General features: G+C 36.6%; 1 protein-coding gene across 8 annotated transcripts in view; it reads left to right on the plus strand.

The window, feature by feature from the left end:
* Nucleotides 1-26,994, plus strand: part of HECW2 (HECT, C2 and WW domain containing E3 ubiquitin protein ligase 2) — a 433,539-nt gene that overhangs the window by 333,038 nt on the left and 73,507 nt on the right. For 6 of the 8 annotated variants that reach the window (XM_082397296.1, XM_082397294.1, XM_082397295.1 and 3 more), the window contains 2 exons: nt 13,479-13,562; nt 19,564-19,673. In XM_082397296.1, the coding sequence (XP_082253422.1) occupies nt 13,479-13,562; nt 19,564-19,673 (194 nt within the window). Of the gene's footprint in view, nt 1-9,382; nt 9,471-11,180; nt 13,459-13,478; nt 13,563-19,563; nt 19,674-26,994 lie in introns of those variants that run through there. The other 2 variants (XM_082397301.1, XM_082397302.1) reach the window with 2 other exon arrangements.

Consider the following 26,994-nt stretch of genomic DNA (forward strand, 5'->3'; position numbering starts at 1 on the left):
GAATATTACTCAGCCATAAAAAAGAATGAAACTGAGTTATTTGTAGTGAGGTGGATGGACCTAGAGAGTGTCATACAGAGTGAAGTAAGTCAGAAGGAGAAAAACAAATACCATATGCTAACACATATATATGGAATCTAAAAAGAAAAAAAGAACCTAGGGGCAAGACGGGAATAAAGATGCAGACCTACTAGAGAATGGACTTGAGGACACGGGGAGGGGGAAGGGTAAGCTGGGACAAAGTGAGAGAGTGGCATGAACATATACACACTACCAAACGTAAAATAGATAGCTAGTGGGAAGCAGCCACATAGCACAGGGAGATCAGCTCGGTGCTTTGTGACCACCTAGAGGGGTGGGATAGGGAGGGTGGGAGGGAGGGAGATGCAAGAAGGAAGAGATATGGGGACATATGTATATGTATAACTGATTCACTTTGTTATAAAGCAGAAACTGACACACCATTGTAAAGCAATTATACTCTAATAAAGATGTTAAAAAAAAAAAAACACCTCACCGTATAATTCCAGTCGCCCATCCAGGTGTCATTACCTCTGGTCTAGACACTAATTTGATCATTAATTATATAATGTATCAAGTTGTCCCTCCTATTATTTTGGTTATGTGACTTTTGTGATTTAATTTGAGTTTTCAAGTCCTTATGCTTAATTTTCCAATTAGGTTATAAGCTCCTTGCAAGTAGGGATATCATCCAACTCATCATTATTTCTCCTTCCTTACTGCTGAAATATCTAGAATAGCACTTTGCATATATAGTAAATGTAAGTATATGTCGATATGAAATATGAAATGTAGGTATATGTTTATATGAAATTTAAATTACCAGATATCCTTCTTATGATGTTCTTAGTCTCTCATATCTTTAAAGTCATCATTACTTTCTAAAGTTTCTAAAGGCTAAAACTACACATAATTTCAAGTATGATAGTACAAACATTGCTTATACAGAACTCCTGGTTTCACATAGTTAACATCTAACTCAGGTTTCAGTGTTTTCCCCAACTTGATAAGCATGCTGTTCTCAGTCAGAAAAAATTATAAAAATTATATAAGCTGTAATTTTTTATATTTGTATATTATAGCATCTACTCAGCAACTCATGGTCCTCTAGAGAGTCTTCTGTAAAAATAACATTGCAGAAATGAGCCCCTCAGTTCTCTAATGAGAGATCTTAGAGGTTCTGGGCTGAAAAGCAAAACAAACAAACATACAAACAAAATCCCTCCTCTTTAGCAAAGCACAAAATAAGGAGAACTCTATTTTCTCTCTTTGTTACCAACTTCAGCCCCAACCCTTCCTCCCCCCACGTGTAGTCAATATCTGTTCCTCTGAAAGAACCGTGCTGCAGCAAAAAAGAGCAAGAAAAAGGGAACTCAAGAAGTTTTCTACTTTTGCTCTGCACCTCCACATTATTATTAATTTAACATATCTTCAGATCTCTCTCATCAGAGAAATAAGATGATATAATCTACCTGAACAAGGCATCTAACATCATTATTCTTTAATGACTTAAGAGATCCTTAACCGATCCTAAAGAGGAAAAAGCTGCAGGCCCCTTTGGTAGCTTCCAGTTTTGTTTTTGTTTTACTTTCTGCTTTTTAGTCTTAAAAGGCTCTAATCTCCTAAAGATTGTTGAAGATTTTTATTTTTTAATGACACTCGGGGTCCTCAGTTAAGTACAATCTCACATGGCAGTCTATTGCTAAGATATTATTTGATAGGTTTTAAAATAAGTTTCCATCTTATTTCAAAACTTATTTATAAATTTCCTTTTACTCTTTCTATAACTATAGAATTTGACCATAGAAAGCATGAGCGGTCATGACAAGTAGAAAGAAGCAGGAACTTACATCAATGAGATAATACTGTTCCTCTTACATAGAGTGTGTGTCACAGTGCGCTTTTAGTCTGAAAAGCTGTTGATAGTTAAGCATTTTGCTTATCATAACAACATAATGGGGAAGTTTGTACATCTAAAGGAACACCCTGTTTCATATAGTTAAAAACTGCATTGTAAGGAGCATTCCCACAAATGAAGGGGTGGGGAACTCGCTGGGGTTCTTCAATCTCATATTTCAGTGATACATTTGATAAAGAGATTTATGCATGGAATGGAGCTACTGATTGTGTGTCAAAGCTAACTGTGGACCTATATTCATATCCTGAGCTCTGTGTACACCGTTCCTCACCCGTGGTACAGCCACTTAAAGGAAATATCCCTTCTTATTTTCTCCATAACATAATGAGGAAATAAACATCAGCCCTTGGGAGATTCAAGTAGGTACACCTCTGTGCTTTGTGATTTTCTTGTTTTGCTTGCGATTCCTTGCTATCCAGAGGACAGCAAACAGTTTGTTTAGTTTGTATCCATATACAGCTTTCTCCTCCTTGAGACCCGCCTTGTGTATCTTTTCCTGTAGAATGGCTATGGTTTTTCATGCATTGGGATGTGGCTTTTGCTTTCAACTGCTGTTTTCAAATCACCACTTCCTCTGACTTCATCTATCAAGCAAATGTGCATGCTACCAAGTTGTCCTCTTTTTTTTTTTTTTAATCTCAGAAGAGGTTTGCTCAGAAAACTCAACATCCAGAAGTCAGTACCACCTCCATCAAATGGATCGAGTCCCATTGGATTACTATATCCTACTCTTGGTTCTCAGTGAAAGACAGTAATCCTACTAAAAAGCTTTATAACATTAAAATAAAATGCTCTAATATTTTATCCAAAGACAAATGTATTCATTTAAAAAACTGTATTCATTTAAAAAACAACCTTTTAAACATATTTTATAGATGAATGTAATGCATACAAATTGAATAAACTTTTTGGTGTACAACATTGTATTATGAACAAGGAGCTAAGTACCATGAAACTGAATTGAGTTGAGAATTCCCCTTTTGTGTGACTATTGGATTCAACCAGTAAATCTACTCCCTACTAGTCCAGCTTTCCTCAGACATCAGTGATAATTATTTTGGGCTCTAGGTCAATTCCTCCTTGAGTGCTTCCTAAAAAAATTTCCTTCCCATGAGGATGTGATCTATGATACTTTTTTTTTCTCTTCTGGATAAATTGGGCTATTTCCTATTTTATGTCACTGGTAAATCAATAACTTGGAAGTCAAGAAATTCTGAGCTACAAAAGGCAAATGAATACGTCTCCCAGGGTTCACCAGAATAGAAGCAAACGCAGACTCTGACCTTTTATTTCTTCCCATAATCCTATTTTTTTTTAATTTTTATTTATTTATTTATATTTATTTTTGACTGTGTTGGGTCTGTGCGAGGGCCCTCTCTAGTTGTGGCAAGCGGGGGCCACTCTTCATCGCAGTGCGCGGGCCTCTCACTATCGCGGCCTCTCTTGTTGCGGAGCACAGGCTCCAGACACGCAGGCTCAGTAATTGTGGCTCACGGGCCTAGTTGCTCCGCAGCATGTGGGATCTTCCCAGACCAGGGCTCAAACCCATGTCCCCTGCATTGGCAGGCAGATTCTCAACCACTGCGCCACCAGGGAAGCCCCATAATCCAATTTTAAGAGCCCTAGAATTTTTTTATTGCTCAAATTATAGTCTTAATTTTGTTTTCATTTTAAAAATAGTGCATGCCATTGTGAAATTATCAAGCATTTATTTTATGAAATAAAAAGTTAAAGTTCCCAAAAGCTGGCTTTCATAAAACAAATCCCAGTGTTCAAAATTTCTAACCTATTTCTTGTCCAGTTTTCTAACAGATGAGTTTTTCTGCATTTACTATTGGGCTGGAAGTATTAATCTCAGTTAACATCTGATCTACTTGGTCAAAATAGCATAAATTTCCCTTTGCCAATCCTTATGCATTTTCCTGTTATGGCCTGCCTAGCTCTGTCTCATCGTCTTCTCCTAATTTGTTTACTGTTCTCTCAGATGTCTGGAACCGACATGACAAACTTTCCTGTTTATGTAACAGGAAAACTGCATTGAAACTATTATTTTCCTATGAAAAATTTGCATAAGCATAATTACTGAATTTTTTTAAACACCTGATTAAAATAATTTATTGACACCACATAGTGTTATTTGGAGAGTTCTGGTCTGTCTCCCAACTGGGAGACCAGCATTAATAATGACACTTAGAAAGTAGTAGAATATAGATCTTAAGAGTTCAGGTTTGGGGTCAAACAGACCTGGTTTGAATTCTGGCTCTGCAGTTTACTCACCAGACTTTGAATGAGGCATTTAACCCCTCCAAGTCTTAGTTTCCTCATCTGTAAAGTGGGTATAGAAATTTCTAACTTGCAACGTCCTTTTGAAGATTAAATGTGATCATGTATTTACAGCCCCTCGTACAACGTAAGCAATAGAAAGCATACAACAAATTTAAAGAAATATTGTATTAGTAATCTGTCCTTCACTTCTTTATTGTATCACAAGGACTCAGTTTAAAGTAATTTACCCCTAAATTTACTGATTCTCAATACCATTATCCCTAAGACTGATCATATGCATAGATGGCATCATGTGATTCTATGGACATAGTTAAAATACAGGAAGGGTATCTTGAGTTCCATGATTAACTTCTGTGTAGGAAGGTTTTCTAGTGTTGTGCTTATACTATGTCCTATGGGAAGCTTTGTTCTAAAATTTTTTACATGTATGTGATGAAACCAGCCTTGACTGCTCCCTTCCTGCACAGAGGACTGAGCCTTCTGGCTCAAGGTTCAGTACAAATTACTGAGGGCCAAACATCATGGCAAAGTCATTGACATAACATTTTAGAAGCCATCCAAAGTTGAGTTAAAACATCTTCTCAGGCAGTAATCTTCTCGTAGATCTAATGAGAGGTTTGAGATATTGCTACCTAGGACACTAAGGAACACAGATTCTTAGTCCCTGATATCTATTCTACGGCTTCTGCAGAAGAAATAATTGCTGCTTACGTTTTATGTGAATGGATATGCCAAGATGTAGTAGTGTATAGGCTTTTGACATGTACATCCTGTAAATGTCTAGTTTTCACATATTCCATGTGTGGAATCTTGTAACTATTAATTTTTAAATAACTATACAGTCAATCACTTAAGATAAAATAGGCCCAAAAGAAAAACCCTTATAGCTAAGATAAGTTTAGATTCTCTTAAAGTATTACACCCAGGTATTTGTTAAACCACTTTCCCATAAATAAAGTTCCTTGGTATAACTTTTCAAGATTTTCCAAATTACGAATATGTTCATCCACTGGATATTCATCCAAAGCCTTGTATTTTCTGGCTAACAAATGATTCAATCAGGGTTTTCAAACCATTTTCTTACATGAAGAATAACCATGTTTTAGGTATGTCTGTTCCACTATTGATTTTTGCTATATTCTGTTGCATTTATCAAGAAAAGAGTTCAGCAAAATGTCATCCTTCTTCAGTAGCTCAAGATATGTGGACTCTGTGTGGACCAAAGAAAAATATCAGTATGGATTCCAGCCTCAATGCTTTTCCCAAACTCAAGAGAATAATAAGCCATTTCTAAAATCATGGAGAACAATGCATTACCATTTGTGATAGCACAAAATGGTTTTCAATGAAGTATGATTTTTACATATATATTTAAATTTCTAAGTTATTAGTAAATCAGAAACATTTCTTACAAAGCAAACAAAATACACATCCCCTCTATGTTAATAATGTATTTTATTTTTTCTTTCTGGTCTTTCGCAGTGGGTTTAAATAGTTATGGAAACTGTCTTCAGAAAAATTTACTTGGCTAAAGTTAAAATCTCCTTATTTCATGCACATTGTCCTACATACAAATGGGTACGTCCCATTGAATAAGTCATTACTCTCTGTTCCTTGAGGGTACATTTTACAGAAAACATTCTTGCAGACCCATCAGGGTGCCATTATACCAAAAATCAGGTATCTTATGTGTCTGAATTTTATAGCTTACAGTAGAAATGGCATAATATTACCATCTGTGCTTAAAATGTTTAAAAACATCTCGTATTTTTCTACCATATGTTTTCTTACACACTTTATTCCAAGTCAAGTACAAGCTACATGAAGTCAAGGTATGTAACTTACTCATCTTTTTTAATCCTCATGGGACCTCACATCTTACATTGAATAAAGTGGGTGTTTGAGAAATATTTGGTAAATAAATCAATTTCATAGCAATATATTTGGGACTTAATGATAGCACCTAAAACTATTTATCCCAAAGGGCAAGTAACTACATTTCCAGTACACAAAATCACATATATAAAGAATCCATCTTTTTAATACAACAATTTATATATCTTTGTATATCCTAGTATGTTATTTTAGATCTCAGGAAATGATGGCATAACAATTATTTATTTTGAAAACTTGGCTAAAATTCTCTAGCACATAGCATTATTTTGAGTATTGAGATGAAATTTTGAATACTGTTCTCAACTTTTTAAATTACATTGGGATTTTGATGGGGATTTTTTTTTAAGTTACTTTGGATACGATTAGAATATTTAGTTTTCCATTTTTTATTCTACAACTACAGTTTTTTTCATGTGTTCAACCCCTTCATTTCCTACAATAAAATTTTCTTATTTATTTATTTAGGAACTGAATGTTTCTTGTCTAGGTTTTCCCAAAGTATTTTATGTTTTTGTTTCTGTTGTGGGTGGACTTTTTGTTTTTAGTTTTCTAAATAATAACTGCCAAATCTAGAAAACTACTAGTTTTTGTAGTACTATTTTCCAAAAATTGGTGCCTGAAGTTCTTTTTTCCCTTACCTTGACATTTTATATCACTGTTGAAAAAATACTGCCTTATCCTTGTCTATCCCTTTACACGCTCTTTAACTGACTTGTCCGTTCTAATGTCTTATATTATAACCAATTGGGGTTTTTTGTTTTGTATATATATATTGATTTTAAAATAAAATATATTCATATATAACGTAGTTTCAATTCCTGAATATATTTTCAGTTAAAACACTTGTTATCAAATACATAATAAATTATTATAGTTCATAAGAAAATATAAACCACCAGTTATGCATTCTAGTATACCCTAGATACTAATTCTTCAGAATAATGATGGGCTTACAGTGCAAGCTGTTAGAATGCCTTAGGTAAGGTGTCTTATAACCACATGTTTTTTTGTATAATAACTAAATTCCTTTTTTAGAGTCCAAAATGGTTTTGCTTTACATAGAATTTTGCTTTACTGAGAATAATGTTTCCCATTATCCATTGAATTATGAGAACTGTAAACCCTTCATATGTATTATCTCTTTGGTACTCACAGCATTATTTCAGTTTTATGGAGAGGTCAGGGTCTTATCTACTACATGTCATAGAAGTACTCAATAGATATTTGTGGAATTAACCAAGGTAAATAGCATGGTTAAAATAACTTGCCAACAACAGAAACAAAAAAGGGAGTATATGACTAGACATCTTATTTTGCTCTATTTTCAGTAGATGATTCTGTCTACTGAAAAAGTAATAAATAATTATGAGGCATATCTTATAATATACTCAATATCTTAAAATGGTTGAGTGCTACTATATAATAGTTCTGTGCTAAACATTTTATTTGCATTTGTTCATTAAATCCTGTCCACCAACCTATGAGGCAGATAGTATAACTATACTTACTTCAAGATGAGGAAACGAGCAGAGAGAGAGTTAAGTAACTCTCTGAATTCTTAGTACAGAGTTGATTTATATCCATTTACAACAAATATTGCCTCTACATATATGGCTAATTGATGTCACTTCTATGCGTCCATAAGAATCACGAGATAATAATGGACCTGTATCTCCAAACCTAACCTGTGTAATGAGAAGTAGAAAGAAAAGTTGACCTTTCTACTGCCTGGCTCTTACCCTTCAAGTCAGACCATGCCCTGTGAGTGTAGTCAGAAATATGAATGATCATTACTAATTTTCCTTTCTTGGCGTTACACCATCAGAGAAGTCATGGGGATTTCTCTAAAATTGCCCGAAGGCAGTTTTTTTTTTTTTTTTTTTTTTAAACATCAAGTCATGTTTTTTTAATGATTTTTTTCCTCCATATTTTAAATTTATTTATTTATTTTTGGTTGTGTTGTGTCTTCGTTTCTGTGAGGGCTTTCTCTAGTTGCAGCAAGCGGGGGCCACTCTTCATCGCGGTGCGCGGGCCTCTCACTATCGCGGCCTCTCGTTGCGGAGCACAGGCTCCAGACGTGCAGGCTCAGTAGTTGTGGCTCACGGGCCTAGTTGCTCCGCGGCATGTGGGATCTTCCCAGACCGGGGCTCGAACCCGTGTCCCCTGCATTAGCAGGCAGACTCTCAACCACTGCACCACCAGGGAAGCCCCCGAAGGCAGTTTTTAACATATATATTTTTGAAGGTTTACTAAACTGTATCTACAGGAGCCATGTGTGTGCAGAGTCTACAATCCAGTGAGTGTTGTGGTTTAGAGGCATTGCTGCTTCTGATTGTTTTTGATCACGTGCCCTACTTTAATTTCACCAAAATGTTGGTTGGTTTCAATGAGGGTATTTTCTGTGGGAATTCCGGTCTTGAGACTATGTTCCTTATCCTCAGATGATCTTCTGCTTGAGTTGATCTTCTGGGGTGATTCTGTGCATTGGAGGAAGTGGTTACCAAGGTCTGAAGGCCATGGGCATCTGAGAGACAGCAATAGCCAGCGACGTTTTCCTGAGGTTGTTACTATGTGTACAGTCTAGCATCTGTATAAATCTCTTAGTTATAACAGCTGTGTTTTCTTATTAAAAGGTTGCCTTTACCTGTCTTTGCGCTTCCTACAGTGGGTTCTGTTTTAGTAAATAATCTAATGTTAGCTTTCTGATTCTCTTTTCTCCACCACAACAAAAAATGCTATAAATATAAGTTTATTCCAAATACTGAGTTGGACACAGGGAAATTTGTTAGGAGCCAAATCTGTTTTGGTGTTAACTGATCATGTGCCTGGTTTGATTTTACTGAGCACTTCTTGTGTGCACAGCATAGAGCTAGGTACTTGGAGGCACAAAGATAAAGGGGGAAGGGCTTTTGCCCTCCAGAATCTCACAATTCAAAAGGAACTGAAGTTATAACTGAGTGGCCGTGTGAGAAAGTGCGGTGGAGGAAATGCTGGAATGTGCTGTAAAGGGCACAGTGAGAAACATGCCCATGCAGAGATGGTCAAATGATAAAATGTTGTTTGAATATAATCTTAATTCTCATTATAAACCACTAAAATTGAATAGAATTTCTTCATTACGGTGATGGCAGTAAAGAAAGAAATTAGAGGACTGCCACGGACTCCTTGAATAAATATATTAATGTAACTTTCAAATGTCCCTCTAATCAGAGTCATATGAATCATCAACAACATTTCTCAAACTTGTTATGTTTATTTCAGACACGGGGTGGACTCATGGAAATTTTTTAGGAGCCAAATGTGTTATTTTCCATCCTAAAAGGAAAAGAAGCATTGCAGATCTACAATGGTGATTTTAACCACTTTTATTTTAATGAAACTTAAATGTGTACAAATATAAAATATGCATAAACTTCTTATCCTTACAGCTTTTATAAGCTATAAAACCAGAAGAAATATAAATTAAGTAAAAACTAAAAAAATAATATTTGAATTAATGATATCGTGAGAAGGTTTTGTTTCTCAGAAGCCAGATCACCAATGTTGAGACCAGTGTCAGTGGAAAGATACATTTGTGCTTTTGGTTTCACTTGTGTTATGACTTGATTCTTTTGATTTTGCATCTAAGGGTATATCATGCATCTGTGGCATTATTGTGGTCATCACTTTTCTTTCTTAACAAATAGCTTATTTTTATCTATGTGAAGAGCCAGTTCATTTAATGGTGCACCCCCAAGTACAATACTGAAGAAAAATATATCATTAAACGTACCCTGTGATGATTCTACCGCCACTTTTCTACTTCTAAACTATATTAAAACTTTTGTTCTTAGAATAAACCATAACATCTTTTTTGCTTTATTTAGCATAAATGCATAATTCACTTCTTAAGTCCATTTATTTTGCTTTCTCTTTAACCTATGGCAATTTATACCTACATTACCTTGTCTCACTTCATCATGATCATTTAATTTGCAAATTAATACTTCCAAAGAAAAGTTTTGTCTTTTTAAATGGTGAAAGAATTGCATGTGAGTAGCAGACAGGGACTGTTACCATATTTAATATCAAGGCCCTGCTCATCAACACCCTGAACGTTCGCCTCTGATCACTTGGCAACAAGTGTTTTGTAAATGCAAACATGGGAGGTGAAGTCACTTAGTAATGTTGAGTCATGAATGTTGTCTAGATTGTCCAAAATAGCTTACCTCATGTTAGCAGTTTTGATCATCAAAGTAAAAACACAGCATTTTAAAATTCTCCCAGAACTCAAGATTATGTCTGTAGATTTCTAGTAGGCAATGATGCCAGTTTAAGAAATACCGGCCTGTAGAATATTGGGCAAGGACCTGATAACCGAGGAGTGGTTCCCGTTTTTTCCCCTTCAGGAAAGATTGGTGACATTTCTGAGGATAGCTACTGACTTATTTTTCTTCCTCAGCCTTGATCTGCTTTCTTGACAGTCAATAAACCAATGCCTTCTTTGTTTCTACGTGAAATAACTTTATGAAGGACTTATTAGAAGAAGAGTGGGTATAAGGCCTAAACAGAGCTCAGTTAAGTGAATGGAATAATTTAAATATTTTCGTGTCATACTGGAATTGCCCATGGACTGTCTCTCTTCCACTGCACCATGAACTCTTTGAGAAAGGGGCTGTGTCTTACACCCAGTTGGATTCCCAGTATGTGGTACCATGCCCAGCACACAGTAGGCACTCAGAAAATGTTTGCTGAATGAACGCATATTAATATAATAAAGTCCTTAGTGGTGTGATGTACATCAGATAATATGCTCCAGTGTCTTGTTCCGGAAGCACATGACCCATTACTTGCCATTGTGATAAATTAGCTGGGCCCATAGAGAACTAGTCTCAGCCTGCCTCTGGTATGTTCTGGCCCAAAGAATCAGACCAGTTGCCTTCACTGCCTCATTAGGTAATATCTGGAAAATGATGAAAAGTTTCCCAATTGGCATGTTTACTCTGGTGTCTTTCCCTTTCCTTCCCTCACCCTGTCATCCTTCTGACTCAGGAAGCTATGATCTGTTCCTTATTCACAGGCTATCACAGGATACATACAAGCCATAGTCTGGAGCATGCTATCTCTTTGATCACTCAACCCCTTCTGTGTGGTTCCAGTTAAAGGAGTGGAGGACAGTGCTCAGCCCGTTTCTTTTCTCGTTGTGTTCGGTTTGCCTCGTTCATTGTGGTGATAGACTAAGGAGAGAAACTGTGTATTTATTGGAGACAGCTTTTGATTCTTCAAGATCAAAGCATATTGTTTTTTGGTTTTCTTTTTAAGGAATTCCTTTATTTTTATTGTTTATTTACTTATGTATGGCTGTGTTGGGTCTTCGTTTCTGTGCGAGGGCTTTCTCTAGTTGTGGCAAGCGGGGGCCACTCTTCATCGCGATGCGCGGGCCTCTCACTATCGCGGCCTCTCTTGTTGTGGAGCACAAGCTCCAGACGCGCAGGCTCAGTAGTTGTGGCTCACGGGCCTAGTTGCTCCGCGGCATGTGGGATCCTCCCAGACCAGGGCTCGAACCCGTGTCCCCTGCATTGGCAGGCAGATTCTCAACCACTGCGCCACCAGGGAAGCCCCCAAAGCATATTGTTACTGACCCTTATAAGAGTACTTCTTTGGTCAAGTTCATTTTTTTCTCCAAGATAACTTTTCTCTAATTTAGCTTTCTTTAAACTAACTTTTATGTCTCTTATCAAAAAACCATTTACCAGATAATGGGCCTTGGTTTCCATCATGTGCTTCAGACATATGATTGTAACACTCGAGGAAAAATGTTCTGCTTGATTTGAGACTTCAGACTGAAATAACATTAAGCAGAGAGGAGAGGCTGGACTTTCTCTTCTGAATAGTTTCTTTATATATATGTCTACCATTCATCTATATGTATAGCTATATCTGTATCTGTGTCTATATTGCCAGTAGCTAGCTACTATATAATATATAATATAGCTATAATATAAAATTTCATATTATAAAATTAGATCATATAAAAATTATATAAAACATATAATATTGCTACTGGCAATAAAGGACCAAAAAGAAAAGTTGATAATATCAAATATTAGTGCATCGTATGCTAACAGGTTATGTAAAATGGATCTAGGCAGAAGAAGCCTAGGACTAAACTCTGTTTATCATTTCCAGTAAGCTGTGTGGCTAAGAGCGTATCAGTTGACTTTTCTGTACATTAGGGAATTTTTCATCTCAACAATTAAACCTTGCCTTTCACCTCATTACTTTCAAGCCTGCATGCAATTGAATTAGAATTTGAAATTTGGGAATATAAAATTCATTAGAGCTTTGTGTAAATATCAAATAGGAAAACAAGATGCTCTATGGAAAAGAACTAAATCTAAATACTTACACCAGAGATTGATATTTTGTTTCATAGTATACAGGAATCAGAATATATTGTCATTAGCACTTAGAGTAAAATTGTATACTTGTGTTGGCCCCTATGTTCCTATCAAATGTAATGCTTTCAGTACCATAGTTTATGTTTTTATTTTTTGTCCTCATCTTATCAAAATTGATATGGTGTGCTTTGAAATGGCATGATGTAAATGAGGGGAAGCAACCAGGAAAAATTTTTACTGAATTTATAGTCACACAAAGAATTGAAACTAGCAAAACGATGACTTATCAAACAAACAAAAACTGGTGTTATCACATATAACTATAATAAAATAATGGTCCAGATAACTCACATCATTGTGTTTGGTGTGTGTATGTATATGTACATTTGCACAAGTATACGCACAATCTATTTCACCAACTGTAGTAACTGAAAATGGTTTAGGTTTCAGTTATTTGAGAGGGCCATATGCTTTTATATTGAATATATAATTTATAGATACTACCTGCTTCCAAGTAGGAATGTACTCATTACACATAATGTAGAGGTATATCCTGAGGAAAATAAATGAATATCCCTACACACTCCCTTTTTGGAATAAGAGAGAATCAGCCTGAATGGTCCAGGCTGTTGCTTAGATTCAAGCCCACAACAAGGCTTTAACTCAAAGCAGAAACTGAGTTTTATTGGTTGGATGGTGCTGCTACCCACAGTAGTATTTAGGCAGCAAAAGGTGAAAGCAATAAAATAATTTTTTGGGCATTGTTAGAACTGGGTGATGTTCATGCTTGCGAGGTCCTCCTTGAAGGCAAGGACCACGTTTTTCTTGGATGTGTATTCCTAGGGCACAGTAGCTGCCATATAATAGTCCCCCCAAAAATGTTGTGACCATTGTTTTAAAAAAAATGGTGCCTAAAGTACTGAGTTATGTCCCAAAAGTCTACTACACATATTTGAGCTGTTTCTTTGCTTGAATAGGGAGAAGATCCAATTTATCCGAACTGAAGGGACCCCAGGATTGGTGCGTCTTTCAAGTGATGCCGACCTTGTTATGTTGCTGAGGTACGTAACCGCTTCTTGAAGTGGGAAGTCTCCTATCGTCAGACATCGTGGAGCATTTTAGAAAATAACGTGCCAATATTGGCAGCCTATATTCTTAAGACTCGTGGAATACTCATGTTGAAGGTATAAGATGCTTATTTAGTGATAATTCATTTCAGATTTCATTTCTTATCACTGGAATCAGTTTGATTTTGTTCTCACCCTGCTGGCAAAGGAGGTGGTATTGGAGAACGGAAAGTCTGTAGAGGCCGATGAGTAGAATGTCCCATCACAGAATGGAGCAGGAAGTTATACCTGGCTTCCCTCATCAGAGTAGAAGAGAGGTTGTACTTATATTTTCATCCCAAATTTTTTTCTCAAAAGCTGTTTTGTCCCTGTTTGCTGATTTGAAGTTATCTATTTACTTTATGGTTTTGAGAATTTAAGATGGGAAATCAGATAAGAAAGTTGAAATTTGGTCACTGGTACTCACTGCCAACTTGATAGACCTTCCTAATACTGACCAATTATATTTTCTTTTCTGATGGTTAGGTGAGCTTTAGTTTTAAACTTTAGAGTAGCTTAGAATGGCAAGTTTTCAAGAGACTTTTTCATTTTTGATATTATCTCTCCAATGTAGGAGATCAGAGTAAAATAATGCTTTGCTGTACCTAGTGACTGGGGCACCTACTACTATAACCTCCATAGGCTTAAAGGGAAGTCATGCTTGGCCATATCAGCAATGTTTTATTTATCTCAAAGTGTTAATAGTCTCATTCATATTATTCATGATAATCTTAACTCTAACCATTTCTACTGTGTGCTCGATAGTTGCCATATTTGTAAAACTAAAGCCAAAAAGTTATTTTCTTTTACTCTGTGGTTAGAGCATAATTCAAAGGGATATAATCACTTTCCATAGATATTTCACTTCATTTTATCCTGAACAAGATGTATTGGTGGTTGGGCGTCACTTCTCAGCCCAGGTGGTGACCCTCAACTTGTGGTGTTCTGGCAGTTCTGAAAGCAGGATGTAGCATGCTAGATACTCATGAAGACTCTTGGGCAATTAATATGGAGTATGATGTTTCTACCATAGTTTGGTTGTTGATAAAGTAGTAACATTTATTACAAAATTCTGGCTGGGGTAGGACTCTTTTGATTCATTCTAGAAGTCTGTGTTTTTTTATTTAAAGAATTCTACTTTTGGAGTTAGTAAAAACGAAAATGATTGCAAAACAGAAATCATGATTATTGTTCACCTGTCCTTAGTTAAATAATCTTTAGATGGTATAGTCCTAAATATTTTGAGTTAAAATATAGTTTATAATATTTGTACATTGTTAAACACCACAGTTGGCATGAATTTCTATATGTTATGTGGTTGAATTTTAAAATATTTGAAAACTGATTTATATATAAAGAGCAAGGCTACATTTTTGCCCTTTTGGGAAAATAAGCATGTTTTCTGAAGTTGAGCCTTTGGAGAAGTGTGAGAAATTTACTTACATATAGTAGCTTTATAATTATTACATACAAATGACAAATGATGTTATTTAATTCTAGACTTTTACTTCATTTGGATGAGCAAATAGTTGTATGCTGTGACACAATATATTACATGTGCGTGCTTAATAAATAATATTTAATGATTATTGAAACATTTTGGGATATTCTCAGCTCTTTATTTTTTATTTTACTTTGGAGTTTGAGTCATTTGAATCAGTAACTATAAACTCAGGCAGTGGACTTGCTGGATATGTAGATGGAGTCTCTGTTTCTGTTTTTATACTTCTATTTCTTTCTTTTTTCTATTTAAAAATATTTATTTTCTTGGGTGAATTTTGTAGTATGTGAATTACATTTTAATAAAAATATTTTTATTAAAGTATAACTGATTTACAATGCTATATTTATTTTAGGTGTACAACATAATGATTCAATGTTTTTATAGATTATAGTCCACTTAAAGTCATTATAAAAATATTGGCTATATTTCCTGTGCTGTACATTATATCCTTGTATCTTATTTAATTTTTACTTATATACATTGTCTATTTCTTAAAAAGGAAAGTCACTCCTGGTACAAATGGACTTGAATATCAGCAAGCTGCAATGTAGAAATGATATAGCTCTAGGAAATTATTCATTTTAAAATAAACCCATGTAAGGTTATTTTCCAGTACAGCTATTACAAAACTCAAGAATTTCAAAATAACTTTGTTGTATTTGTTATTGGTTATTCTATTTCATGTATTCTGTCACTAACTCAACTAATGTAAGAAGTGTGCCTTTAACAGAGCTTATATAGGAAATGATTGATAAATTTGGCTACATTAGGATTCTTAATTTTATGTAATGAAAGACACCACATATAAAGGCATAAAAAAGGCAACAAACTAGAAGAATATATTCACAACACATAAAACAAAGATATCATGAATACATAAAGCATGCCTTTAAATCAATTTGAAAGAAAATAACCCAAAAGAAAAATGGATAAAGAATATAAAAAGGCATTTCAAAGGAATTGAAACATGAATAGCCAATAAACTCATGGAAAGATGCTAGTAATCATAAAATGCAATTTCAAATATTGAGATACTGTTTCATACTATTAAATTTGAAAAAATCAAAAAAGCTGGTAATACCAAGTGAGAAGTAGGAACTCCATATTTTCTGGACTCGGTGGATTGCAATTTCTACAACCTCTTTGGAGGACAATTTGACAATATCTTGTACAGTTAAAAAGACATATACACTATGAGTGAGCAACGCTGCTTTTAGCTATCATGGAGCTCAATATCAGAAAAACAAACAATTCAATTAAAAATTGGGCAGAAGATCTAAATAGACATTTCACCAAAGAAGACATACAGATGGCCAAGAGGCATATGAAAAGATGCTCAACATCACTAATTGTTAGAGAAATACAAATCAGAACTACAATGAGCTATCACCTCACACCAGTCAGAATGCCCATTATAAAAAAATCTAGAAACAGTAAATGCTGGAGAGGGTGTGGTGAAAAAGGAACCCTCCTGCACTGTTGGTGGGAATGTAAATTGATACAGCCACTATGGAGAACAGTATGGAGGTTCCTTAAAAAACTAAAAATAGAACTACCATACGACCCAGCAATCCCACTACTGGGCATATACCCTGAGAACACCATAATTCAAAAAGAGACATGTACCACAGTGTTCATTGCAACACTGTTTACAATAGCCAGGACATGGAAGCAACCTAAGTGGCCATCGACAGATGAATGGATAAAGAAGATGTGGCACATATATACAATGGAATATTACTCAACCATAAAAGGAAACGAAACTGAGTTATTTGCAGTGAGGTGGATGGACATAGAGTCTGTCATACAGAGTGAAATAAGTCAGAAGGAGAAAAACAAATACCGTACGCTAACATATATATATGGAATCTAAAAAAAAAAAAAAGGTACTGATGAACCTAGTGGCAGGGCAGGAATAAAGATGTAGACATAGAGAATGGACTTAGGGACACGGTAAGGGAGGGGGAAGCTGGGGCGAAGTGAGAATAGCATCAACATCTACCGAATGTAAAATAGTTAACTACTGGGAAGCAGCAGCATAGCACAGGGAGATCAGCTCAGTGCTTTGAGATGACATAGAGACATGGGATTAGGAGGGTGGAAGGGAGGCTCAAGAGGGAGGGGATATGGGGATATATGTATGCATATGACTGATTCACTTTGTTGTACAAAAGAAACTAACAGTATTGTGAAACAATTATACTCCAATAAAGATCTATTAAAAAAAAAAGATATATACACTATGACTGAGCAACTCTGCTTTTAGATATATACCATATTTACACTAAGAAGCTGTATTACATGTATACAAGGTGATACATACAGGATATTCATTGCACCATTATTGATAAAAAGCACACAGTTGGGGAAAAAGTCAATATTTGTCAAGAAAGGTATGGATAAATAAACTAGTACATTAATAGAATGGAATACTACATAGCAGGTAAAAGTAGTAAACTAGACCCTTATATATCAACACAGACAGATACCAGAAATATATTGTTGAATAAAAAAAGTTCAAGAATTCAATATACTTATAAAGTATTTAAAAAAATTTTTAGCGCATAAGGCAAAACTGTATACTGTTCGTCTGTACGTATGTTGCAAAATATCAGACTATGGAAGGATATGTTAAAGTCATGATAGAGGCACTCAAAAGGGACTTCATATACATAACATGCGTACACACAGATATATAGATACATCTATATATAGATATATACACATCCCTAAGTATGCATGTGTGTTTGAAGCAAAAGTAATAGGGTTAACATGTACTAATCCTGGATGATATGTATTAAGTGTTTTTATGTTATTCACTATCTCTCCTATATTAAATTTTTCAAGTAAAAAAATTTCTCTCTTGGTAAGAACGATTTCTGCATATTGGTTGTATTTAAAGGAAGTAAGTGTCATAGAGCAAAGGACACATGTATAGATGTTTGAGGAGAGGGTGCTAATTCCTACTTTTCAATTAATTTAGCTATGAATTTCTAGACCTTTATGGTATCAACTGTTTATATGGCATTTTTCCTTAGCAATCAACTTAAAATTCACATTATTCCAATGGTTATTGATTTATTGAGAAAGAGAATTGACTGTTTCAGGGCTTAATTTGGTATTACAAATACAATTACTTATTGCTTCTGTTTCTAAATCTTTTGACTTTTATAGTTTAAAAGTGGGAAGATGGCTTAAAAAACTATGGTGTCTAAAAATGTTTTTGTGATAGTGGTTTATAGTGGTTTAGCAGACGTGTGCAGGTGAATGAAGAACCAGAGAAAGAATTATCAGGTTGTTATTGCATTGCTGTAACCCAGGGTCCCTCAGCCTTAAAAGTATTGACATTTTGGGCTGGCTGTGTCTTTGTTGCAGGGAGCTATTCTGTGCCTTGTAAGATGTTTATCAGCATCCTGGCCTCTACCCATTAGATGCCAAAAGCACCCCTTCTCCCAGTTACGACAACCAAAAACGTCCTCAGACATTGTGTGATGTCCCCATAGAGTGTGAGGAAGGGCAAAATAGCCTCAGTGGAAAGCCAGTGCTATAACTCTTAGGAGTTCTTTCCTTAAATCTCCTCAAGACTAAACTGTTGCCACTTTTTCTCAATGTTTTTTGAAAACAAGTAGCAGGTTTCTAGATGTGACCAAGTTTGAGGGAAAGCTACTTCTACTCTTAATTTAAAAACACAAGTACTCTTACTTATATTGTTGATTCTATTTTGTCAAGTGTTTGTATATTTGATAATCAGTAGTACATTTCTTTATCATAACAGTTAATGAAAAGTCTAGGATTCCAAGATCTCAGATCCCTGGTTACTATCTTTTAGGAGAGTATTAGAAACAGAAATTTCAGTATGGAGGAGAAAGAAGACACTAGGTTGAATAACATCAAAATCCTCACATTTGAAAAACATTATAAAGCCAGACTAAATGAGGAAGCTTATTATTTAGCAGTTGTAATTATTTAAGAGGTGTTTTGTTTTATTTTGCTTTTAATTCTCCAATGAAATCCCGAGCTCTTTGAAGGCTGAGACCATGTTGTATGTGTCTTGGAATGAAGGTATGAACATACTTTGTGTATTTACTATGGGTCTTCAATAAACATTGTCTCTTGTGTTTGGCTCTTATTCCTAGACGTAAAAACCCAGGCTATTTTCAGATGAAACGTGCAAACTCTAACTCATTTAAAGTAACAAAATAGAAATCATGCTGTCCAAAGTTGGTAGGAAAACAGGCAAATAACCACAGGTTTCACAAAAGATGCAAGAGCCAACTGTTTTTGTCCCACGAATTACCTGCAGGAGAAAGGGGACAGGTGCTTTCTTTGGGACGTGCACTGGACCTCAGATGGAATTGGTCGGAGCAAGAGATTGACTTACTCATTGCAGAAACAAGGCATTTACCCACCTCTTTGGCTGAAGTATGCATTTTATTTCTTGTCTTTCCCCAGTTTATTTGAAGAAGAGATAATGTCATATGTGCCTCCACATGCCTTACTCCATCCCAGCTACTGTCAGTCCCCACGTGGCTCTCCTGTGTCCTCTCCCCAGAACTCGCCAGGTGAGTCCACCAGCTGCCTGCCATTTCTCTGAGGAGTGAGCCCTGAAGTCACATGTTCTGTCCTCATAAAGGACAGTAAGGGAACACTTTGGGTACATCAGTACTGTTAGCACAGGTACATATTCTGTGGTACTTCCTGTCTCTTAAAACTGGCTTGTTTCCATGGGGATTTATTTTGACAGGAAAATAATGACATTCCAAAATAGGATATAAATGTTAGCAGTATGAAATACTCAGATGTAGAATTTACTTTTCATTATGTTATGTAGTGCTTAATATATCTTGGAAAATATTAGGGCACAAAATACTATGTTAGCTTTTTGGATTTAAAAAGTTCTAGTTAGGAGATTGATTCAAAGAATAATAAAGAGAAATCTCTATTTTCAAGAAATATTATAGAATTAGAATTAATCAGTTTAATGGTCTTGGATAATTTTTTTCCCTTCAGTAGTTAATAATTGCATTAGATAGGAAGACCAGAGGTACGTGAGCAGGTAGAACATGCTGATAGATGAAATTAACTAAAAATTTTAAGTTTAAATTCTTTTTGAAAGGTGTATGGTGTGAATGGAGGAATGAATGGATGAATGAATAAATAGTAGATAATGCAGCTTAGCAAATGAGTTTCTTTTTAAGGAAGGTAGTCATGATGTTGACAGAACATCAGCTCTATTTATCCTTATTATAAGCCATATATTGTTCACACTGTAGCAGTTATCAGAATTTAAAACTATTTTAATAGAAATCCAAACTCCGTATGTGTCACTAAAAGCTGCTCTATGTTCTCTGATAGATAACACCTGTTTTCATATATTGGTATCATAGTGAAGCTACAGCCTAACTGAATACCGCAAACAGAAAAAGGTCTATTAATTTGTTCATTTAACAGAGATTTATTGAGCATCCAGCTATGATCCAAGCCCTGAATTAGACCCTGGTTCTATAAAGATGAATAATACAGTCTCTGCCTTTGAAAATTCACGGTGGGGCAGTAAGTCAACAAGTGACTCCAAAAGCTCTGTGTTTAGTCCTATAATGAAGAAATGTATGGGAACACAGATGTGGGAACAATTCTTCATTCAAGATGGGGGTGGGGTGTTTGGGGAAAGGTGAAGACAACAGGTATAAAGGGAAGCCTTGAAGAATGATGAATAGGATTTTACCAGGTGGACCAAAGGAACGAGGACATTCTAAGGAGTAGCATGAGCTAAGCCACAGAAGCATGAAAGTAGTTTAGGACAAATTAATAGATACAAGTAAAGGCAAGTTCTCAAAGCTCAGGTTGGAAAGATAGGCTAGAGTTGGTTGGCCACTGAAGCATTACTTTGTACTCCATGTGGAGCCACTGAAAATTTATAAACAGGAATATCCTGCTTTATAAAGTTCAGTTTGGTGGCCATGTGGAGGATGTATTAGAAGACGAGAGACTAAAGTTAGAGAAACCATCTGGGAGGCTGTTGCATTAACCCAGGTGACATGATAAGGGCTGGACTAACGGTGATAGAGAAAAGGGCGTTAATTCAAAGGCTATGTTGGATGTAGAGATTCTAGAACTTTAAGTCCAAGTAGGGAAGAGTCAAGGCAAATTCTAAGGTTCTCAACTCATAGACTGCTAAGACAGATGGTAACACCATTTACCAAGAAAGGAAAAAGGTTAGACTGGAGAGGAGAGGTGAAAGGAGGCTGGTTTGAGACATGTTTTGTTGAAGAATCTTTGGGCCATCCAACTGGAGATGGAAACCCAAAGACAACTGGAAACAGAGTCTTGGAGCTCAGGGGAGGTTAGCAGCTAGGAATACAGGTGTGCTGGCGGCAGTTGAAGCCCATTGGGTAGATAGAGGAAGTAGGGAGGACAGGTCAGTGAAAAGAAGAGAAAATAGGGGATGGTGACCTGAGTAACCCCAATATTTAAGGGAGGGGCTGAGGGTGCAAGTGAAAGTGAGAGAGCCAGTGGATTTTGGAAGAGAACTAGGAAAGTCTTTTCGGGGAAGCCATGTTTCAAGAAGGAAGGAGTGGCCAACAGGGCCAGGTGTTCAAAGGAGTCAAGAAGGATGAGGCCTGAGAAGAGGCCATTAGATTTGAAAATCATGAAGTTATATGTGGCCTTTGCCAAAGCAGTTTCTATGAATTAATAGGTCATGAACTGGAATGTTACCAGTTACAGGATGCTAGGAGATGTAAAGTAGAAAACAGGCATGAAAAATATTCTCTCCATGAAATATGGAAGTGAAGCAAATAAGGCAGTACTTAGAAGAGGAATTAAGGAAGGGGTTTTAGGATGGGGAAGTTGAGCATGTGTGTGCGGAGGTCAGATAGTGTGGGTGGAAGGAAAGTGGTTTGTTGAATGGGGCGAAGAAGCAGTGGTCAGCACAGCACAGGCCCGTGGGAAGGCAGGACACTGGAGGCAAAAGCACAGGTCAGCTCTGGAACAAAGTAGGGACACTTATTTTGATGATACAGGATGAAAAGAAAATAAGTATATGGCTCTACGGGTAAGTGTAAAGGTGTAGGGGAAAAATTAATGGAATTCACAGCTGGCCTCGGTCATTTACCAACTGTGTGTGACTTTGGGCAGTTTACTTCCTTTCCTGAATTTGAATTTCTTTCTCCTTAAAATGGGAATGATAGTAATCATCTCCCATGGTTATTTGGAGGAGAATGCCTCACCTGGTACCTAAAACATGTCAAGCATCCAATAAATGTTAGTTTATCCCTTTTTCTCTCTTTCTGGAAATCTGAGAAGTCTAATTTGTCAGTATTTGAACCACTAATAACTGATACATATGAAGCTATTTCATATTTGCAGAACTGGCTGCCTAGATATTTAATCATTCTGACTGGCCTTAATCTTAGCTAGAACCTACGAGGGGGTTTAAATGGGTTGTCCCTTCACCTCAGGCTTTGTGGCTAAAGGAATGAAGCTCTGTGGAGTATTGCTCAGCCCAGTCAAAGCTCTCTTTTCCAGACCTTTTCTGTGGCCCCTCCTCCTAGAGAAAAAGGTAGATCACCAGATTCTGTCCCTTCTGAGCCCTGCAAAGGCATGTACTCTCGGTGATGGACTGGACCCTTTTGAGGCTCTGTGAACATTCTAAATGGTGACTAAGTTTCTTCTTTTCAAGTAGCATCACAAATGTACATAAGTAACCCATGGTGGTAATAAATGCATTCTGGAAGCAGATTGAGAGTTAAACGTTTTCCAAAGACATGTCTAACCCAAATATATCCAAATTGCTAGCAGTGTTTGTGGTGGTTTTAATTTTCAGGAAGAATCATCTCCATATTTTTGGCCTACTCTATTTCAGTGGACTTTATTTGATCTTGAAATTGGGATGTACTGCCTAATATCAATGGAAGTAACTATAACTAATTCCACATGAAACAAGGGCAGGACTAGCCTCATTTACCCTGTGGAGGAATCTTCTGTTTCTTTGAGTAAAATAGCCTCTTCTACCAGTTCTCCTAAAGTTCTTATGAAAACATTTCTAACAGATTTTTTCAAGTTATCTGATCCTCCTTCTTGTGACTAGAATTTCATCCCTTTTAGTGGTATGAGAATAATATTGCAAAAATTACGACAATCGTAAATTTTAATGATCTTCTTTCAGAACACCCAGGAACCTGCTAAACTTTCCACATTTTTCCTCATTCCAAGCCCATTTACATGTCTTTTCAAGTGCAGGAGAGAGAGGGGCTTTGGAAACTTGGACTCGCTGCTTTTTGCAGCTGTTAGAGTGCTCACCTAAAATTTGTCAAAATTTTGGAATGTGAAGGTTTGTTTTTCTAGGACCATTATAATGCCAGTCCCAACCTTAGCGATGCCAGAAGGAAAAGATCTTTCCAATTACCATATGGTTTATTATGCCAAATATAGGACCCAGAATTTTATTTAAGGACTTTTTTGTAGCTGCACATTTCTAGGAATTGAAATGCAAGAACACCTAATTTATCTAATATTGTTGGAGATGTGCTTACTTATGTGAATTCTCCACGTGACCATAGCTGTGACATTAGACATCTGAGAATTTGTTTAACCCACCATTTGCTGAGACTCTTTCATAAATACATTATACTTCTCCCTGCTTCCCTATACACAGTGCCTTGAGGATATTTCATGGTTCGGGGGGATCAGCATACAGAGCTGTTATAACTTGACTAGAACTGGACACTCTGGAAGCCAGTAGAGCACCAGATCACACTCAAGAGAAGTAAAACAGACTAGAGAGCACTGAAGAGCTATGTGGGTCTTTACTGAAGGCTGTCTTAAGGGCAGTTATTTCTCTCAACACACAGTGCACCTCCTTAAGGACATTCTTTTCCCCTCTTTTCCTCCAAAGTCTTAGTATCCCAGCTGCTGCTTATCTCTTCTGCTCTTTTCACAAATATTCTCTCTTCCTTCCCCTCCCCACCCCCTTCCTTTCCTCCTCACTTTCTCTCCCCCTCCATCTCTCCCTCCCTTTTCCCCTCCCTTTCTCTCTCTCTCAGTGTCTCTCTCTCCCTCTTCTCCCTTCCTCCTTCTTTGACTTCCTCCCACCCTCCCTTCTCCCTCTTCCATCCCTCCCCTTACCCGCAGTCTCTGAAGCAGTTTTATACTTGTTTTTAGAAAAAGTGTTCTATCCCTTCTCATTGCTAAGCCCCACAGAGATGATCTAGGAACCAAACAGTACAAATGAAGGATGCTCTCTGGGTAGGTGGGGATGGGGGAGTTATGATTCCAGAGACTTCAGGAAAACCAAATACTATCTCTGTCACAATATACAGGTATTTTTATTTGTGTGTTTTTTGTTGCTGTTACTCTCCCTTGCTTCCCACCCCTAACACTCTCAGAAGATGCCTGTCACTGGCATGCCCTCCAGCTTTCCCCTTTTAATAAATTGCTTTTAATTTGCCAACATTTGAAAAATCAGATTATCAAATAAATAAATGGTATGTAAATGGAAGCATCAACAAGGTCAAAACAATGACCTGAGGGCCTTTTATTACTCTTAGAGAATAAAGCAAAAATGCCAGGACTTCCTTGCTTGTGCTTTGTGCCAGCTATTTTTGAGGTTTTGTTTGTTTGTTTGTTTGTTGTTTTTTTCTTAATTTCCATTGTTGATCTATGTTCCAGAAGATAGAGTTTTCCAGAAATTATTATAATGCTTGATAATTTGTTCTCATTCACTAACAGGGAATTATTGTTTTAAAAATGTCATGGAGTTGATTTGTTTTAGAAAGTGAACAGAAAAGAAATTCTCTTCTGAGCCGTCCCAGTACATAGGCCTGGAACCATGCTGAATTAGGCTGAACTTCATCCACCTCCATTGCAGACCAAGAGCAAGTCATCAGAGCATTCTGGGTTCTGGGTGGCACACCCAGCATCAAAAAAGACCCAGACTTCTTAGCTGTTTGATGCCAAGATTTTTCTAGTATCACCTAGAAAAGAAATCCTTTGCCTGGTAGAATTCTTTAGTTTGTATGTGATTGTGCAGTTTTTTAACAGTATGTGGAAATAGTGTAACACTATATGGAAGTACTTTAGGCCTGCCTAGCAATGATTTTTAAAAAGTCTAATATCTGTTACTGAAACTTTTTCCTATAAATAATTAACGTAATACTGACTATCCATAAAACCAGCCTTTCATTTGATCACTTCCTATATGTAACATTGACCTTTTCGTATCTGACTTCCTTCTTTAAGACCATAAAGACTATGACATTTACTCTCTCTATAAGAGAATTATATTCTAGAACTTCACTTACAGTTACGGTTCTTAGTTCTGTGAGCTCTGTCTCCAAGATAATTTTTTATTTCCAAAGTGGAAGTAATATTGTTTCTGCCCTGGATTTTCTGGCAGTTGCACCTGACTTGCATTAAGAATTTGACAAGGGCCAACAGCATAATTTATTGTAATTTTTAAATCATGATGTAATGTGTGAATGATTTTTTCATAATAGAACTATTGGCAAAATAATTTTTGCATTTAACAGTTTCTGTCTCCAGAGTCCCCATAATTGAATTCCTTTACCTAGAGCTTAAAAGGAGTCAGAGCTAATTTTTATTAAGTGTCTGTATTGATATTGATGGAATGTGTTATGGCATTTGACACATCCTTTTAAGCATCTCAAATTATATAGCAATAGTATATGTGCTGTTTTTTAAAAGTAATCAACTCTTAAAGAATTGGGTTTCTTTTCAGTCCTGAAAGATTTTCAGTCTTTCGTTCCTGTTTTTCCTCTTCCCTATCAATGATCGCGCTCTTGAAAGCTGATTCATTATGGCTGCTTTCTGAGCTGTCTGGGTTTAGGAGTCTGCAGTTACTCAGACTGCAGCAGCAAAAGCTTTATTCTGCCACTCTAACTGGACTTGTGCTGCACGGCTCTGTCCCTCAGCCATCCAAGAGAGGAGCCTGGAGTCCTCGCAGATCATGCTCCTTCATGTTGCAAACGATACCTTTCAAATACATGGGAAGTATTCCCCCTGTGTTGGTCCCTGGATGATGCCCAGGTGTTTCATCGGTTACCTTTGACCTTCTTGTGGGAGATAATGGTTCTCAGACTTGGCTGCACGTTGGAATCATCTGGAGAGCTGCATGGCACACTAATGTCTGGGTCTCACCCCCACCAATTCTGATGTAATATGTCCTGGCTGTGGCCTGAACATTGGGATTTTTAAAAGCTCCCTAAGTGATTCTAATGTGCAGTCAAGATTGAGAACCACTGCCTAGGAGTCTTCTGCATCCCAGACCTTTTAAGGTCAAGTTTATTTGTTTTCCTTTATGGCATAGCTCTTAGCTCTTTGGGTAAAAGATTCATAACTATGCCAACAGAATTCTGGACATATTATTCATCAATAGCCCATTTTATTAAATTCCATTCCCCAACCTCGGTACATTTCCCCATGTGTTCAGTATTCACAACTATGCAGATAATAGCAATAACAGCTAACATTTACGTGGGGCTGCTTATGCAGCCGGCACTGCGCGAAGTGCCATACCACACATACGCTAACTCATTTAATCCACAAGTGTGGCCCGGATCTCGCACTGGAACTCCAGTACTATATTTTCAAGTGTCTGCAAGGTATGTCAACCTGAACAGCTGTCCTCTCCAGCTTAGTATGTAGAAAGCTTCATATGCTCCTGTCCACCAACATCATTTCCCATGCTGCTTTAGCATCAGACGGACCTGGCTCAGATCCTAAATCTACTATTCACTGTCATATGACTTCAGTTTCCTTAGTTACAAAGTGGTGATGACAGTAATAATACTAAGGCCTGCTTCTTAGACTTGTGAGGATTTCCCAAGATCCTGTCTATAAAGTGAATGGTCCTTAATGCGTAGC

This window comes from Balaenoptera borealis (genome assembly GCF_965194805.1).
Source record: "Balaenoptera borealis genome assembly, chromosome: 6".
Lineage (NCBI taxonomy): Eukaryota > Metazoa > Chordata > Mammalia > Artiodactyla > Balaenopteridae > Balaenoptera > Balaenoptera borealis.